General features: G+C 44.3%; 1 protein-coding gene across 1 annotated transcript in view; it reads left to right on the top strand.

Moving 5' to 3' along the window:
- The window catches only part of CCDC183 (coiled-coil domain containing 183), a 341,250-nt gene that overhangs the window by 112,525 nt on the left and 213,356 nt on the right, over nucleotides 1–15,369 (top strand). Inside the window, exon 6 of the mRNA XM_033960753.1 lies at nucleotides 4,142–4,264. Coding sequence (XP_033816644.1) covers nucleotides 4,142–4,264 — 123 coding nt within the window. The remainder of the gene's footprint in view (nucleotides 1–4,141; nucleotides 4,265–15,369) is intronic.

Here is a 15,369-nt window from a genome sequence, read left to right as displayed (position 1 = left end):
TAGGGCTTGATAAGTCTATCTAGGCAGGCAGTGACATCTCGGATCCTGGCTCCTGGTAGACAGCAAACTTCTCTTGATTGCATATCCGATCTGCAAATTGGTCTCTCGGTGCCCCTCAGCATGGAGTCCCCAATGACTCAATGTTCTGTTCTTGGGCCTGTTCTTTTTAACATTTTTATAAACGATATTGCTGAAGGGTTGTCGGGTAAGATTTGCCTCTTTGCGGATGATACCAAAATTTGCAATAAAGTGGACACACTAGATGGTGTGAATAACATGAAGAAAGACCTGACGAAGCTTGAAGAATGGTCTGAAATTTGGCAGCTAAAATTTGCTAAGAAATGCAAGGTCATGCATTTGGGCTGCAAAAATCAGAGGGAACAGTACAGTTTAGTGGGTGAAGAACTCAACAGAAGAGTGGGACTTGGGTGTGACTGTATATGATAACCTGGACAAGCTGGAAGACTGGGCAAACAAATGGCAAATGCGCTTTAACGTGGAAAAATGCAAGGTCATGCATATAGGGAAAAAGAACCCGTTGTTCAACTACAAATTGGGGGGGGATTGCTGGGAGACAGCAGTCTAGAGAGAGACTTGGGTGTGCTGGTGGATGCATCACTGAAGCCATCTGCGCAGTGCGCAGCAGCCTCGAAAAAAGCCAACAGGATGCTGGGCATCATAAAGAGGGGCATAACAAACAGGACGCGGGAAGTCATCATGCCATTGTATCGAGCGATGGTGCGTCCACATCTGGAATACTGCGTTCAATATTGGTCGCCGTACCTCAAGAAGGACATGGCGGTACTTGAGAGAGTACAAAGGAGAGCAACGAAACTGGTAAGAGGGCTGGAACACTGCCCATACGCTGAGAGGTTGGATAGGCTGGGGCTCTTCTCTCTGGAAAAGAGGAGGCTCAGGGGAGATATGATAGAGACCTTCAGGATCATGAGGGGCATAGAGAGGGTGGATAGGGAAAGATTCTTCAGGCTGAAAGGGACAACAGGTACGAGGGGGCATTCGGAGAAACTGAAGGGAGATAGGTTCAAAACAAATGCAAGGAAGTTTTTTTTCACCCAGAGGGTCGTAGACACCTGGAATGCGCTACCGGAGGAAGTGATCAGGCAGAGTACGGTACAGGGATTCAAACAGGGATTGGACGGATTCCTGAAGGATAAAGGGATCGTGGGATACTGAGAGAGGTGCTGGGATGTAACATAGGTATAGAAAGCTAACCAGGTAATAAGTATAGAAACCCAACCAGCTCGTGCATGTGCAAGACCGAAGGGTTAGGACTTCGATGGGAAGATAGGACTCAATGGGAAACCAAGGTGGCAAGGGGGCCCCTTCTAGTGATTCAGACAGGTCGTGACCTGTTTGGGCCGCCGCGGGAGCGGACTGCTGGGCAGGATGGACCTATGGTCTGACCCGGCGGAGGCACTGCTTATGTTCTTATGTTCTTAATGTGGCCAACCATGTTGAAAAGGTGCCGACGAAAGCTAGAAGCATGCTAGGTTGCATAGGGAGAGGTATGGCCAGTAGGGAAAAGGAGGTATGATGCCCCTGTATAAGACTTTGGTGAAACTTCATTTAGAATATTATGTACAATTCTGGAAGCCACACCTTCAAAAAGATATAAAAAAGATGGAGTCGGTCCAAAGGAAGGCTACTAAAATGGTATATGGTCTTAATCATAAGAAGTATGGGGACAGACTTAAAGATCTCAATCTGTGTACTTTGGAGGAAAGGCGGGAGAGGGGAGATATGATAGAGATGTTTAAGTACGTATGTAATGTAAATGTACATGAGTCGAGTCTTTCATTTGAAAGGAAACTCTGCAATGAGAGGGCTTAGGAAGAAGTCAAGAGGTGATAGGCTCCGGATTAATCTAAGGAAATGCTTTTTTACAGAAAGGGTGGTAGATGCATGAAACAGTCTCCCAGAAGAGGTGGTGGAGACAGAGACTGTGTCTGAATTCAAAAGGCACGTGGGATCTCTCAGAGAGAGAAAGAGATATTGGTTACTGCAGATGGGCCGACTAGATGGGCCATTTGGCCTTTATCTGCTATCATGTTTCTATGGCAGTTATGTGTGAGGATTAGGCTTTTGAGTTGAGCTAGGCTAAAACAAATTGTAATAAGTTTTAATGAGCATATCTGGGGAATGTGATGTGAATGTGATATGTAATTATAGTGCTGCAATTGCAATATAAAAAAGTAAAATAATGTGATGGCTATGCTGCCATCCTATGTTTTGTCATACAATGGTTGTCATAATATGTCACACCATACCATGTTTGTCATGTTATATTTTAACCATGCTTTGTTATGTATACCAACTTGTAACCCATTCTGAGCTCTCCTGGGAGGATGGGATATGAAACCAAATAAATAATAACTTTTGAACTGTTACTATGAATTATTATTATTATTACATGTTTAAAGTACAGTAAAATTATTTATATGACAGCTGTTGCCAACAATTTAGCTTCATTAAAGTAGGGTAAGAATACGAACTGAAGTTATTTAGGAGGTTTCTTACCATATTGTATTAAATGCATATTCATTATGGGTATCCTGAAAACCCAACTGGCTGGAGGTCTCCCAGGCAGGATTGAGAATTGGCCTAGTGCAGGGGTTCTCAACACAATTCTTGGTTTTCAAGATATTCGCAATGAATATATACGAGATAAATTTGCATGTAGTACTTCAACTGTATGCACATATATCTCATGCAAATACATTGTGGGTATCCTGAAAACCTGACTGGCTTGACATGTTCAAGGCTGGGTTGTGAACCTCTGGCCTAGTGGTAAATTCTAAGCCCAGCCCAGATAAGGTCTTCTAACACTTGCACTTTTACTTTAGTGAAGTTGGCAAGAATATTGAAGAAAGAAAACCAAGAAACAGAATTTGTGCTGTAGGCATATGCATTGGGCTAGGGCAGACATGGGTAACTCTGATCCTCGAGGGCCAGAATCCAATCGGGTTTTCAGGATTTCCCCAATGAATATATATGAAATCTATTTGCATGCACTGCTTTCAATGCATATTCACTGGGGATATCCTGAAAACCCAATTGGATTCCGGCCCTTAAGGACTGGAGTTGCCCATGTCTGGGTTAGGGTTACCAGACGTCCAGATTTCCCCAGACATGTCCTCCTTCTGAGGACATGTCCAGGGGTCCAGACGGCTTTTGAAAACCCAGCACTTTGTCCGAGTTTTGAAAAGCTTTCAACAAATTGCCATTGGGCAGGAGCACATGTGTGGATGCCATCCTCCTACCTGATGAGAGCAGGGAATGGGGCTGGGATTAGGGGTGGGGGCAGGCCTGGGGGCATGTCCAGGGGGGGGGTCCGGATTTTCTATTTAGAAAATCTGGTAACCCTACATTAGGCAGGTTGATAGAAGAGCTGGAAGAAAAACAGGCTTGAGCAACAGAAATGTAGAAGAAGGAGATCAACTACAGTTGGGGGGAAGGGGGGACTCTGGCATGTAGTCTTCCAAAAAGAATACTGGCCCTCTGCTTTTCTGTCTATGAGTATATATTCCCAGTAAACTAAGAGCTAGAAGTCAACAGATGCCATAAGTCAAAAGCCAGACTGGATTAATCTTATCAGAGTTGACTGAGCATGTGGTAATCTTAACCACAGGTGATATACAAGAGGGCATTAATATGCACTTCTTTATTGAATGTTTGAGGAAATGTTGAGAATTTTTACTGTTTTGATGTTGTACCTAAATGACATCCGCTCATATTATGGTACTCTGCAGAGTAGCCAATTTATATTCTGTGATTATCACATGTGGCCTAGAGAGAAATACAGATGAGACATCTAGAGAAGACAGGTGTAGTCCAGACGAGCTACCAATATTACCTAATGGTAAAATCGTTTTTTTTAACTTACCTAGTATTCAGCTGCAAAACTCCATCAGATATTGCTTTCTTTTTTTTCAGCATACTATGGATATAACTTTTTGGTTGAGCAAATAGATTTTCTTTAGCCCACTAACTGAATGCAAAGAACCTACTACCCAAGACAATCCTTCAAAACCTAAACCTAATTATAGATCCTTCCTTTATCTCTTGGTTTGAGTTTCTGTCCTTCTAGTGATAACTTTTGTGTTGTGTGGATACATTTTAGGAAAGGCTACATTTTCCAAGGAAAGTGACTGTGGTTGAAGATGCAATGCATTCCTATCAGAATGAACTGGTTACCATGACCCAGATGGCTAATAAGGCCATAAACACCAAAAAGGCTGTGCAGGTAAGATGTGCATCTCCTGACATTCTTGACACCTGTAGGTTAGAACTCAAGAAATAGAAGTAATGATGAAGATCACAATGAGTTCCAAGAGTTCCCAGTCATATTTATGGGAATGGTAGAAAAATGAATACAATTACATTACATTAGTGATTTCTATTCCGCTTGTACCTTGCGGTTCAAAGCGGATTACATTGGAAGAGAGCTGGACATTTCCAGGAAGTTGCATTACATTGGAAAATTGCTGGTACAGGTTACAAATTGAGGATTCGTATTGGAAAAATTTCAGGTTACATTACAAAGATAGTTCAGATTAGCATTACATTGGAAACAATTTCAGGTTGCGTTACATTGATGAATATCCGGCTTCCTTATATTGGTAGATATCTGGAGATATTAGGATACTGGTTGATTACTTGGGTATCCGGTACTTTTTGGGACGTTGAAGAAAAAAAATAAAATAAAATAAAATAAAGATGGGATGAGAATGAGGGGGAGATTAAGTTGATTGAATATACTTTTTGAATAGAAGTGTTTTGATTTCTTTTCGGAATGCTTTTAGGTCAGATGTAGTGGTTAATAGTTTGGAGATGGAGGGATCAAGTTTTGCTGCTTTCGTTGCTAGGAGAGAGATACCATCAAACATAAGGATGTGTCAGTCAATCAATGCTCATTTCAGGGTTAAGCCTCACTCAATGTTTATTCTTCTCATAGAAATCAATGACCCTTCTTACCCCAACATTACCTTTACCCACTCCAAATTAAGCCCTTCTGACCATGCCAAACTACGCCCCCTATAATATAATCAAGAAATGAACTTGTGTCAATTTAAATAACCTCACAATAAATGGTGCACAGTCACTTTTGATGATATCACTTGATATGAACTTCCTGACCACAGATATCCGAGTTATTGCTACCTGGTGACATTTGACATAGGGAGAGCATTTTTCTTCCCATTCTCTGCTTGTCAAGAATCAAGTGACAAGGAGAAATCCCTTCCATCTCCATTCTCTGTTCCATGAAAATGTGCATCCATATCTAGCCTGCCTGTTAAGTATCAGAGTAGAGTCTGAGCATCTAATATAATAAAACGCTAGGCCGCGCATGCGCATTTCCTATGTGTGTGCCGGTTTTCCGTGAGCTGTAGCGACACATAGGAAGTGCGCATGTGCGTGAAACTATCTCTCCCTCCCCCGAGGCGGATGACACCGAACCAGTTCTGACACCGCGCTGGAGGGGGGGAGGCTAAATATTTATTCCGCTGGCCCTCTCAGCTTTTACCGCGTCTGCCAGACAGTTGGGATAGAGGACTTCAGCACGGGACCGCAGCCACCCACTGATCACCTCCAGAAGCCCGCTCCGCTCCTGCAACAGCGGAAGGCCCCGAACCCGAGTCAGCTTGCGCCGCCTTCAAAATTAAAAATAAATGGCCCCACACCGCCTCCCTGCTCGCGCAGACCTCCATCAAGCAAAAACAGCACTACTGGCCAAAGTTTATTTTAAAGTTTAAAGCCACTGCGGTGGCTCCTCTCATGAGGCTTCCGACGCAGGCAGTGATAGTGCGAGGAGCTGCCGCAGTGGCTTTAAACTTTAAAATAAACTTTGGCCAGTAGTGCTGTTTTTGCTTGATGGAGGTCTGCGCGCTCCTACGGCAGTACGCCTAGCGTGAGGGCGCCTACAGAGTAGGGGCGGCCTCATCTTAAGATCACATTCTTGGGAGTGAAAACCTGGAATGACCTCACCGAGCTAGGTAAGAAGGAAGGCTCAGGGCTGGTGTGTGCAATGGATACCAGTCAGATCCCACCCAAATGCTGCAACACACGGAAATGGAGGGCAGAAAAGGGGTTGATGGACTGGGGAAGAGGTGCTGATGAACAGGGAGGGGGGGCAGAAAAATAAAGACAGGCCTACTGCTGGACAGGGGGAGCAGGAAGGAGGTGATGATGGACAGGGGGAGGTAAAACAAAGGGAGAAGGGCTTCTGCTGGATAAAGTGAGCAGTGATGGGGTGGTGGAGGACACAGGGGAGGTAAAAGGAAGGGAGAATTGACAGGGGGAGCAGGCAAGGGGTGGTAGTGGACAGCCAAGGAAAAAAAAAAAAAAAGACAGACATAAATACAGAAAGCGACTAAGGAGAGAGAAAAAAAATAAAAACAGACATACACATATATATTCTAGCACCCGTTAATGTAACGGACTACAAGACTAGTAGCTAATATACCCCCCCCCCCTTTTTATAAAACCATAGCGTGGCTTTTAGCACCGGCCATGGCGGTAATAGCGCTGATGCTAATAGAATTCCTATGAGCATCTGAGCTGTAACTGCTGCGGCTAGCACTAAAAACTGTGCTACTGTTTTATAAAAGGGGGGGGTGGGGGGATAACAAACAAAAGAAATGAAAATGCGAAGAAATGCAGAGTAATGCATTTGGGGATTAATAATCGGAAGGAACCGTATATACTGGGAGGTGAGAGGCTGATATGCACGGACAGGGAGAGGGACCTTGGGGTGAATAGGGTCTGAAGATCTAAAGGTAAAAAAACAGTGTGACACGAAAGGATGCTGGGCTGTATAAAGAGAGGCGTAGCCAGTAGAAGGAAGAAGATGTTGATGCCCCTGTACAAGTCGTTGGTGAGGCCCCACTTGGAGTTTTGGAGACCGTATCTGGCGAAGGATGAAAGAAGACTTGAAACGATCCAGAGGAGGGCGATGAAAATGATAGGAGGCATGCGCCAGAAGACGTATGAGGAGAGACTGGAAGCCCTGAATATGTATACCCTAGAAGAAAGGAGGGACAGGGGAGATATGATTCAGACGTTCAAATACTTGAAGGGTATTAACTTAGAACAAAATATTTTCCAGAGAAAGGAAAATGGTAAAACCAGAGGACATAATTTGAGGTTGATGGATGGTGATTCAAGAGCAATGTTAGGAAATTCTACTTTACGGAGAGGGTAGTGGATGCCTGACATGCGCTCCCAAGAGAAGTGGTGGAGAGGAAAACAGTGACGGAGTTCAAAGAAATGTAGGATCAACACAGATGATCTAGAATCAGAAAATAATAGTAAATATTGAACTAAGGCCAGTACTGGGCAGACTTGCACGGTCTGTGTCTGTATAGCTTTTTGGTTGAGAATGGGCTGGGGAGGGCTTCAATGGCTAGGAGGGTGTAGATGGGCTGGAGTGAGATTTGACGGAGACTTCGGCAGTTGGAATCCAAGCACAGTACCGTGTAGAGCTTTGGATTCTTGCCCATAAATAGCTAAGAAGAAAAAAAATTAAATTTAAAAATTTTTTAAATTGAATCAGGTTGGGTAGACTGGATGGACCATTCGGGTCTTTATCTGCCATCATCTACTATATTACTATGTCCTTGAAAATGTAAAATGATTAGTAACAGAAGATAGAAATAGCCAAGAAACTTAAAAATTACATAGCAATCATGTTTGAAGAGTTTTAAAATAAAAGTTATGATGAACTGTGGCACTATGGAGTTTTGGTAGGATCCAGTGGTGATCCTCTTGGTCCTGCCTCCTCAAGCTGACATGTATAATGTATAATAAAGGTCTTGTATTAAAATTGTTAGCATGTTTTTAAAAAAAATAATCCTGGAAGATTAATTGACTGACAAGATTTCAACCGAACTAGGCTCCTCACTACCCCATGACAACTCATTCCCTGCCAAAGTCCCTCCTCCTGCTACAATGAAGCAGTAGTTAAAAGGTATAGCTCCATTCATTCATTCTGTTTTGGTGGGGATTATATTGAACTAATATACACATCTTGTCTCTCTTTGATAATACTGCTCTTTGAACTCTTTCTGGTAGTAATGGTGTACTTTGAAATATATATGAAAATCTCTTACATGCTTGTCTATAACTTCTAATTCACAATCTCTTGCTGGTAGTAATGCTGTACTTTGAAATCTCTTACATGTTTTTCTGTAACTCCTATTTTACAATCATGGCTTCTCTGCTAATTGTATAATCCAAGACCTGCCCTGTTTCCCCAGATTAATTAACTGACAAGATTTCTACCAAACCAGGCTCCTCACTACCTCATGACAACTTATTCCATGCCAAAGTCCCTCTTCCGGCCACAATGAAGCAGTAATTAAAAGGTCAATTTTAGCTCCATTCACTCATTCTGTTTTGGTGGGGATTGTTTGCGCCATAGGCAACAAACATAATTTTTTTTCCATTTTTAACCCTACCATCCTGTGGCACTTGTAAGGCCCTGCCCTTTATGCTGACGTGAAATTTATCTGAGTTTACTTTACCAATTTACTCTACTTTCCATCTTATGAGACTTGCCACCACTATTTTACAGACCTCACTGATCTGCCGTTGTACCATCATATCTACGACAATACTCACTGTTCAATTAAAAGGCACTTCTCATTCCTTCCCCTCCCCAATGACCACCGTATACCAATTCCTCTTGCTTCTACTGACCTTCCCCATCACCTCTCTTCATCTCAAACCACTTAACCCCATACCACCACACCACTCACTTTATCACCACCACACCCTCCCTCTTGTCCCCCACTCTTTTCATAGACCCTTAACTACTACACTTTCTTCCTGTCATTCAGATATCCTCACTCTACCTCTATACACCTCGACCACTGCATAACCCCCATGCCTCTCCCACACTCACTCTTGTTCTCCTACTCCTTCTCATGCTCTCTGCCAGGGACATCAGTCCTAATCCCAGTCTTTCCAATCAGCCCTCAGAATACTCATGGGGATCACACTGCAATGTAACCAATCTTATTTATGTTCCTCTTCTCCACCCCTTCTTCAATGCCCTTCTCATGAGCCCTGTGGAATGCCCTCGCTATCTCCAACAAATTTACCTTCATCCATGATCTCTTTATCTCTAGAAAAGCTACACCTGCTAGCTCTAACTGAAACCTGGATCTTCCCTGAAGACGCTACTTCAGCTGCCGCCCTGTGTCATGGAGGGTAAATTTTCTCACACACACAAATCACCCAGATAGTCATGAAAGCGGTGCTGGATTCTTATTCTCACCATCTTGTAAATATCAACCCCTTCTGCCTCAATCTCACTGTTTTCCTTCCTTTGAAGTTCACTCAATCCGTTTATTCGCACCTTTACCTCTCAGAGTAGCAGTCATTTACCGACCCCCTAATAAGTCCTTCTGCTCCTTCCTCACTGACTTCGACTCCTGGCTCTCCTTCTTTCTTGAACCTTCATCTCCCTACCTTATCCTCATTGACTTCAACTTCCATTCCACTTACCCCTCTGACTCCTATATATCCAGGTTTCTTGTTCTAACATCCTCATACAATCTTCAGTGGATGTAGTATACAGACCTCTGACTCAATCGCAACAAATTGATAAGGATCTGATTGTGGATATCCAAAAGTTTGGATGGAAAGAGGAGGTTCTGCTGTTGGGAGATTTCAACCTGCCGGATGCGGACTGGAATGTTCCGTCTGCAGAATCGGAAAGAAGTAGAGAGATTGTGGATGCCTTTCAAGAGGCTCTGCTCAGACAAATGGTGATGGAACCCACGAAGGAAAAAGCAATATTGGATCTGGTCCTCACAAATGGAGAGAGTATCTCTAATGTTCGAGTGGGTGCTCACCTGGGAAGTAGTGATCATCAAACGGTTTGGTTTGATATAACGGCTAAAGTGGAGAGCGGCCGCACGATACTTAAAGTCCTAAATTTCAAACGTATGGACTTTAATGCAATGGGAGAGTACCTGAAGAAAGAGCTGTTAGGATGGGAGGACATAAGAGAAGTGGAAAGACAGTGGTCTAAGATGAAAGGAGCGATAAAAATGGCTACGGACCTTTATGTGAAGAAAATAAATAAAAACAAGAGAAAAAGGAAGCCGATATGGTTCTCCAAACTAGTGGCGGAGAAAATAAAGGCCAAAGAGTTGGCGTTCATGAAATATAAAAAAAACCAAGAGGCGTGCTGAAAGGATTACATGGTGAAACTGAAAGAAGCCAAGAGACAGATACGTCTGGCGAAAGCACAAGCGGAAGAACAAATGGCTAAAAATGTAAAAAAAGGGAGAAAATTTTTTTTTCAGATATATTAGTGAAAGGAGGAAGATGAAAAATGGAATTGCTAAACTAAAAGATGTTGGGAACTGATATATGGAGAGTGATGAGGAAAAAGTAAATGTGCTAAACAAATACTTCTGTTCCGTGTTCACAGAAGAAAATCCATGGAGAAGGACCGAGATTGTCTGGCAAAGTTACACGAGAAAATGGAGTAGATTTTGCGCTGTTCATGGAGGAAAGTGTTTATGAGCAACTTGATAAACTGAAGGTGGACAAAGCGATGGGACCAGACGGGATCCATCCCAGGATACTAAGGGAGCTAAGAGAGGTTCTGGCGAGTCCTATTAAAGACTTGTTCAACAAATCTCTGGAGACGGGAGTAGTTCCTGGGGATTGGAGGAGAGTGGATATGGTCCCTATTCATAAAAGTGGTCACAGGGATGAAGCAGGAAACTACAGGCCGGTGAGCCTTACTTCAGTTGTTGGAAAAATAATGGAAGTGTTGCTGAAAGAAAGGATGGTGTACTTCCTTGAATCTAATGGGTTACAGGATCCGAGGCAACATGGCTTTACAAAAGGTAAATCGTGCCAAACAAACCTGATTGAATTTTATGATTGGGTGACCAGAGAGCTGGATCGAGGACATATACTAAATGTAATTTACTTAGATTTCAGCAAAGCCTTTGATACAGTTCCTCATAGGAGGCTGTTAAACAAACTTGAAGGGCTGAAGTTAGGACCCAAAGTGGTGAACTGGGTTAGAAACTGGCTGTCGGATAGACGCCAGAGGGTGTTGGTTAATGGAAGTCACTCAGAGGAAGGAAAGGTGAGTAGTGGAGTCCCTCAGGGTTCGGTGCTGGGGCCGATCCTGTTCAATATGTTTGTGAGTGACATTGCTGAAGGGTTAGAAGGAAAAGTGTGCCTTTTTGCAGATGATACCAAGATTTGTAACAGAGTAGACACCGAAGAGGGAGTAGAAAATATGAAAAAGGATCTGCAAAAGCTAGAGGAATGGTCTGATGCCTGGCATCTAAAATTCAATGCAAAGAAATGCAGAGTAATGCATTTGGGGATTAATAATCGGAAGGAACTGTATATACTGGGAGGTGAGAAGTTGATATGCATGGACGGGGAGAGGGGCCTTGGGGTGATAGTGTCCAAAGATATAAAGGCGAAAAAACAGTGTGACAAGGCAGTGGCTGCTGCCAGAAGGATGCTGGGCTATATAAAGAGAGACTTAGCCAGTAGAAGGAAGAAGGTGTTGATGCCTCTGTACAGGTCATTGGTAAGGCCCCACTTGGAGTATTGTGTTCAGTTTTGGAGACCGTATCTGGCAAAGGACGTAAGAAGACTTGAAGCGGTATAGAGGAGGGTGACGAAAATGATAGGAGGCTTGCGACAGAAGATGTATGAGGAGAGACTGGAAGCCCTGAGTATGTATACCCTAGTCAGCATGTGTGTGAGATTTGAGTCAAAGACATTCAGCAGCTGGGGCACAAGAGCGTAGGTAACGGATGTTGGGGGTCAACCAGTGTGGGGTTTGGCACGTCTTACAGGATGGGAAATGGGAGGGGTGAGAGTATCAATAGAATAAGGGAGAATAGAGCTATAGGAGAAGACAGTTTCATTGACAGACTTGTGTGACATAGTTGTTGAAAGTAAGGATGAGACTGAGGTGGAGAGCATGTCAGGATCAATAGCCTGAAGGTTCCTAAATGTATGGGTAGTGATTGGCTGGGTTTGAGAGGGGGGATGGTGATGAGTTGTGAAGGTTAGCAGCTGATGGTCAGAGATGGGAAGAGTTGAGGATTTGGTGATAGAGAATTTGGAGGAGAGGATGAGGTTGAGGCAGTGGCCTTTCAGGTGCTTAGGGGTGGTAGAGCACCTGAAATATGATATGATTCAGACGTTCAAATACTTGAAGGGTATTAACATAGAACAAAATCTTTTCCAGAGAAAGGAAAATGGTAAAACCAGAGGACATAATTTGAGGTTGAGGGGTGGTAGATTCAAAGCCAATGTTAGGAAATTCTACTTTAAGGAGAGTGTGGTGGATGCCTGGAATGTGCTCCCAAGAGAGGTGGTGGAGAGTAAAACTGTGACTGAGTTCAAAGAAGTGTGGGATGACACAGAGGATCTAGAATCAGAAAATAATATTAAAAATTGAACTAAGGCTAGTACTGGGCAGATTTGCACGGTCTGTGTCTGTATATGGCCGTTTGGTGGAGGATGGGCTGGGGAGGGCTTCAGTGGCTGAGAGGGTGCAGATGGGCTGGAGTAGGTTTTAACGGAGATTTTGGCAGTTGGAACCCAAGCACAGTACCGGGTAGAGCTTTGGATTCTTGCCCAGAAATAGCTAAGAAAAAATTTTTTAAAAATTTAAATTGAATCATGTTGGGTAGACTGGATGCACCATTCGGGTCTTTATCTGCCGTCATCTACTATGTTACTATGTTACTATGTAGCTGTGCTCTACCACCCCTAAGCACCTGAAAGGCCACTGCCTCAACCTCATCCTCTCCTCCAAATTCTCTATCACCGAATCCTCAACTCTTCCCATCTCTGACCATCAGCTGCTAACCTTCACAACTCATCACCATCCCCCCTCTCAAACCCAGCCAATCACTATCCATACATTTAGGAACCTTCAGGCTATTGATCCTGACATGCTCTCCACCTCGGTCTCATCCTTACTTTCAACAACTATGTCACACAAGTCTGTCAATGAAACTGTCTTCTCCTATAGCTCTATTCTCTCTTATTCTATTGATACTCTCACCCCTCCCATTTCCCATCCTGTAAGACGTGCCAAACCCCACACTGGTTGACCCCCAACATCCGTTACCTAAGCTCTTGTGCCCCAGCTGCTGAATGTTTTTGACTCAAATCTCACACACATGCTGACTTCATACACTTCAAATTCAATCTGCCCTCTCATTTGCCAAAGAAGAATATTACAATCACTAGTCTTTAAGCCCGTTACATTAACGGGTGCTAGAATAGATGTGTCTGTCTGTTTCTGTTTCTTTATCTCTCTCTCCTTGGCCGCTGTCTGTATTCTTCTGTCTCCCCCTCCCCCCCGAGCAAAGCTGTCTGCCCCCAGCACACCTCCCCCAAAGTAGCCCTCTTTCCCTATCTCTCCATGGCCCCTTCTGTCTCCCCCCAGCACACCCCTCCCCCCAAAGCAGCCCCCTTTCCCTCTCCCAGTCTCTCCATGGCCCCTTCTGTCTTCCCCCCCAGAGCAAAGCTGTTTGCCCCAAGCACACCCCTCCCCCCAAAGCAGCCCCCTTTCCCTCTCCCGCTGACTCTCTCTCTGGCCCCTTTCTCTGTCTGTCTTTCTGTCCCTCTCCCTGCCCCTGTGTCTTTCTTTCTTTCTGTCTCCCTCCCTCCCGCTGTCTGTCTGTCATTTTTCCCCATTTCCCTGTGCAGCAGCATTTCTATCCCACTTCCCTATGCAGCAGCAACAGCATTTCCCTCCTATCCCCCCCTTTCCTGTGTAGAAGCAGTAGCAGCATTTTCCCCCACTCCCCCTTTCCCTTCTCTTCTCTTCTCTTCCCTGCTCCATTCGGCCCCTCCCCCTTCTTTTACTGCCGTTGTCGATCCGGCCTGCTCTTGACCCTCCCACCGCCGACAAACCTCGGGGCTCCAGCCGCGTAGGCAGCATTTTAAACACACTGCTTCGCAGCCTTCTACTGGCGATTTCCTCTGTTGCGTCTGTCTCCGATGATGTCATCAGAGACGTGGCAGAGTAAATCGACAGAGAAGGGTGCGAAGCAGCGTGTTTATAGTGATGCCTACGTCGCTGGAGCCGGGAGATGACGGAGAGGGCAGGGGGTGCTAGCGGCTGGCAGGCGCCGCTCCGCAGGTGGAGAGCAGGGAAGGGCGCACATGCGCACTTCTCTTGCCTCGCGTGAGGCCAGACCGTAAGCCATGCATGCGCACTTCCTATGGGTCGCTACAGCTCACGGAAAACGGACGCACGCATATGAAGTGCGCATGCGCGGCTTACCATTTTATTATATTAGATTTAACTAAATCTCTTAGTACTAGCCCTCGCCATCTATTTGCTACACTCAGCTCTCTACTCCTATCCCCTCTTCACTTTCATTAATTGACCTAGAGTTCGTAAACCTTGTCTCCCCCATGAATAAAAGACCTTATCTATTTTACCAGGAGTAAAGAAGAGAGCTTATATTATTGCTGTCTCATGGAAATAATTCTGAGATTCCATCAGCTGAGATCGGAATTTGATCCACATTATCAATCTATGTTGTATAATAGGATTACCACAAAAAACATGGAGGAATGGAAGGAAGTATAATACAAAAATTCAAAAATATCAGTATAAAACAAAAGCACCATACAAGCCAAGAAAGCTAGCTTATTACTTAAGGGAAAGAAAAGCCTCAGACAAACAGAGAGGTGTACCCACACTCTTCTACCAAAGCATCATAGGCAAAAAAAACTTTCACACAAGTTTAAAGTTAGCAGGTGGGAGCAAAAAAACAGCCAAGAATGATTAATGGTAAAACCCACTGAATACAAACAGACCAGGTCAACGAATGTTTCATGGCCGGTAACCACTGCTTCAGGGCCTTAGCGCCAAATCCAGGCTATCCTATAACACAAAACATAAACCCAAAAGGGAAATGGAAATGCTCACCTGCTGAAAGTTGAAAAAGAGCAAAAGCTCATTCAACTACTTACAGTACGCAGATCCTAACTGCTGCTGGTTCGCGTTCAGCTGACCAGTCACGTGATTTTTCTCCTGTCAGGGCTGGACGTGGTTATAAGCCCCACAACAATGCTTTGAAAGATGTGGTTTTAAGGGGTAGCTCCGGTGGATGACGTTGGGGATAGGGGGTGGGCAGAATTACCTCTTGCCGCTGCCTTCTGCTCCTTGCTCCCCTCTTCTCTCCTCTCCTGTTCGCCTTCTTTCCTCTCCTTTTGTCTCCTCTCCTGCCTCATAGAAACATAGAAATAGACGGCAGATAAGGGCCAAGGCCCATCTAGTCTGCCCACCTTAATGTCCCTCCCCTACCTTCGCCCTATGAATAGATC

Source organism: Geotrypetes seraphini, chromosome 10 (assembly GCF_902459505.1).
Source record: "Geotrypetes seraphini chromosome 10, aGeoSer1.1, whole genome shotgun sequence".
Classification (NCBI taxonomy): Eukaryota; Metazoa; Chordata; class Amphibia; order Gymnophiona; family Dermophiidae; genus Geotrypetes; species Geotrypetes seraphini.
This window is presented reverse-complemented; position numbering and strand designations above follow the sequence as displayed.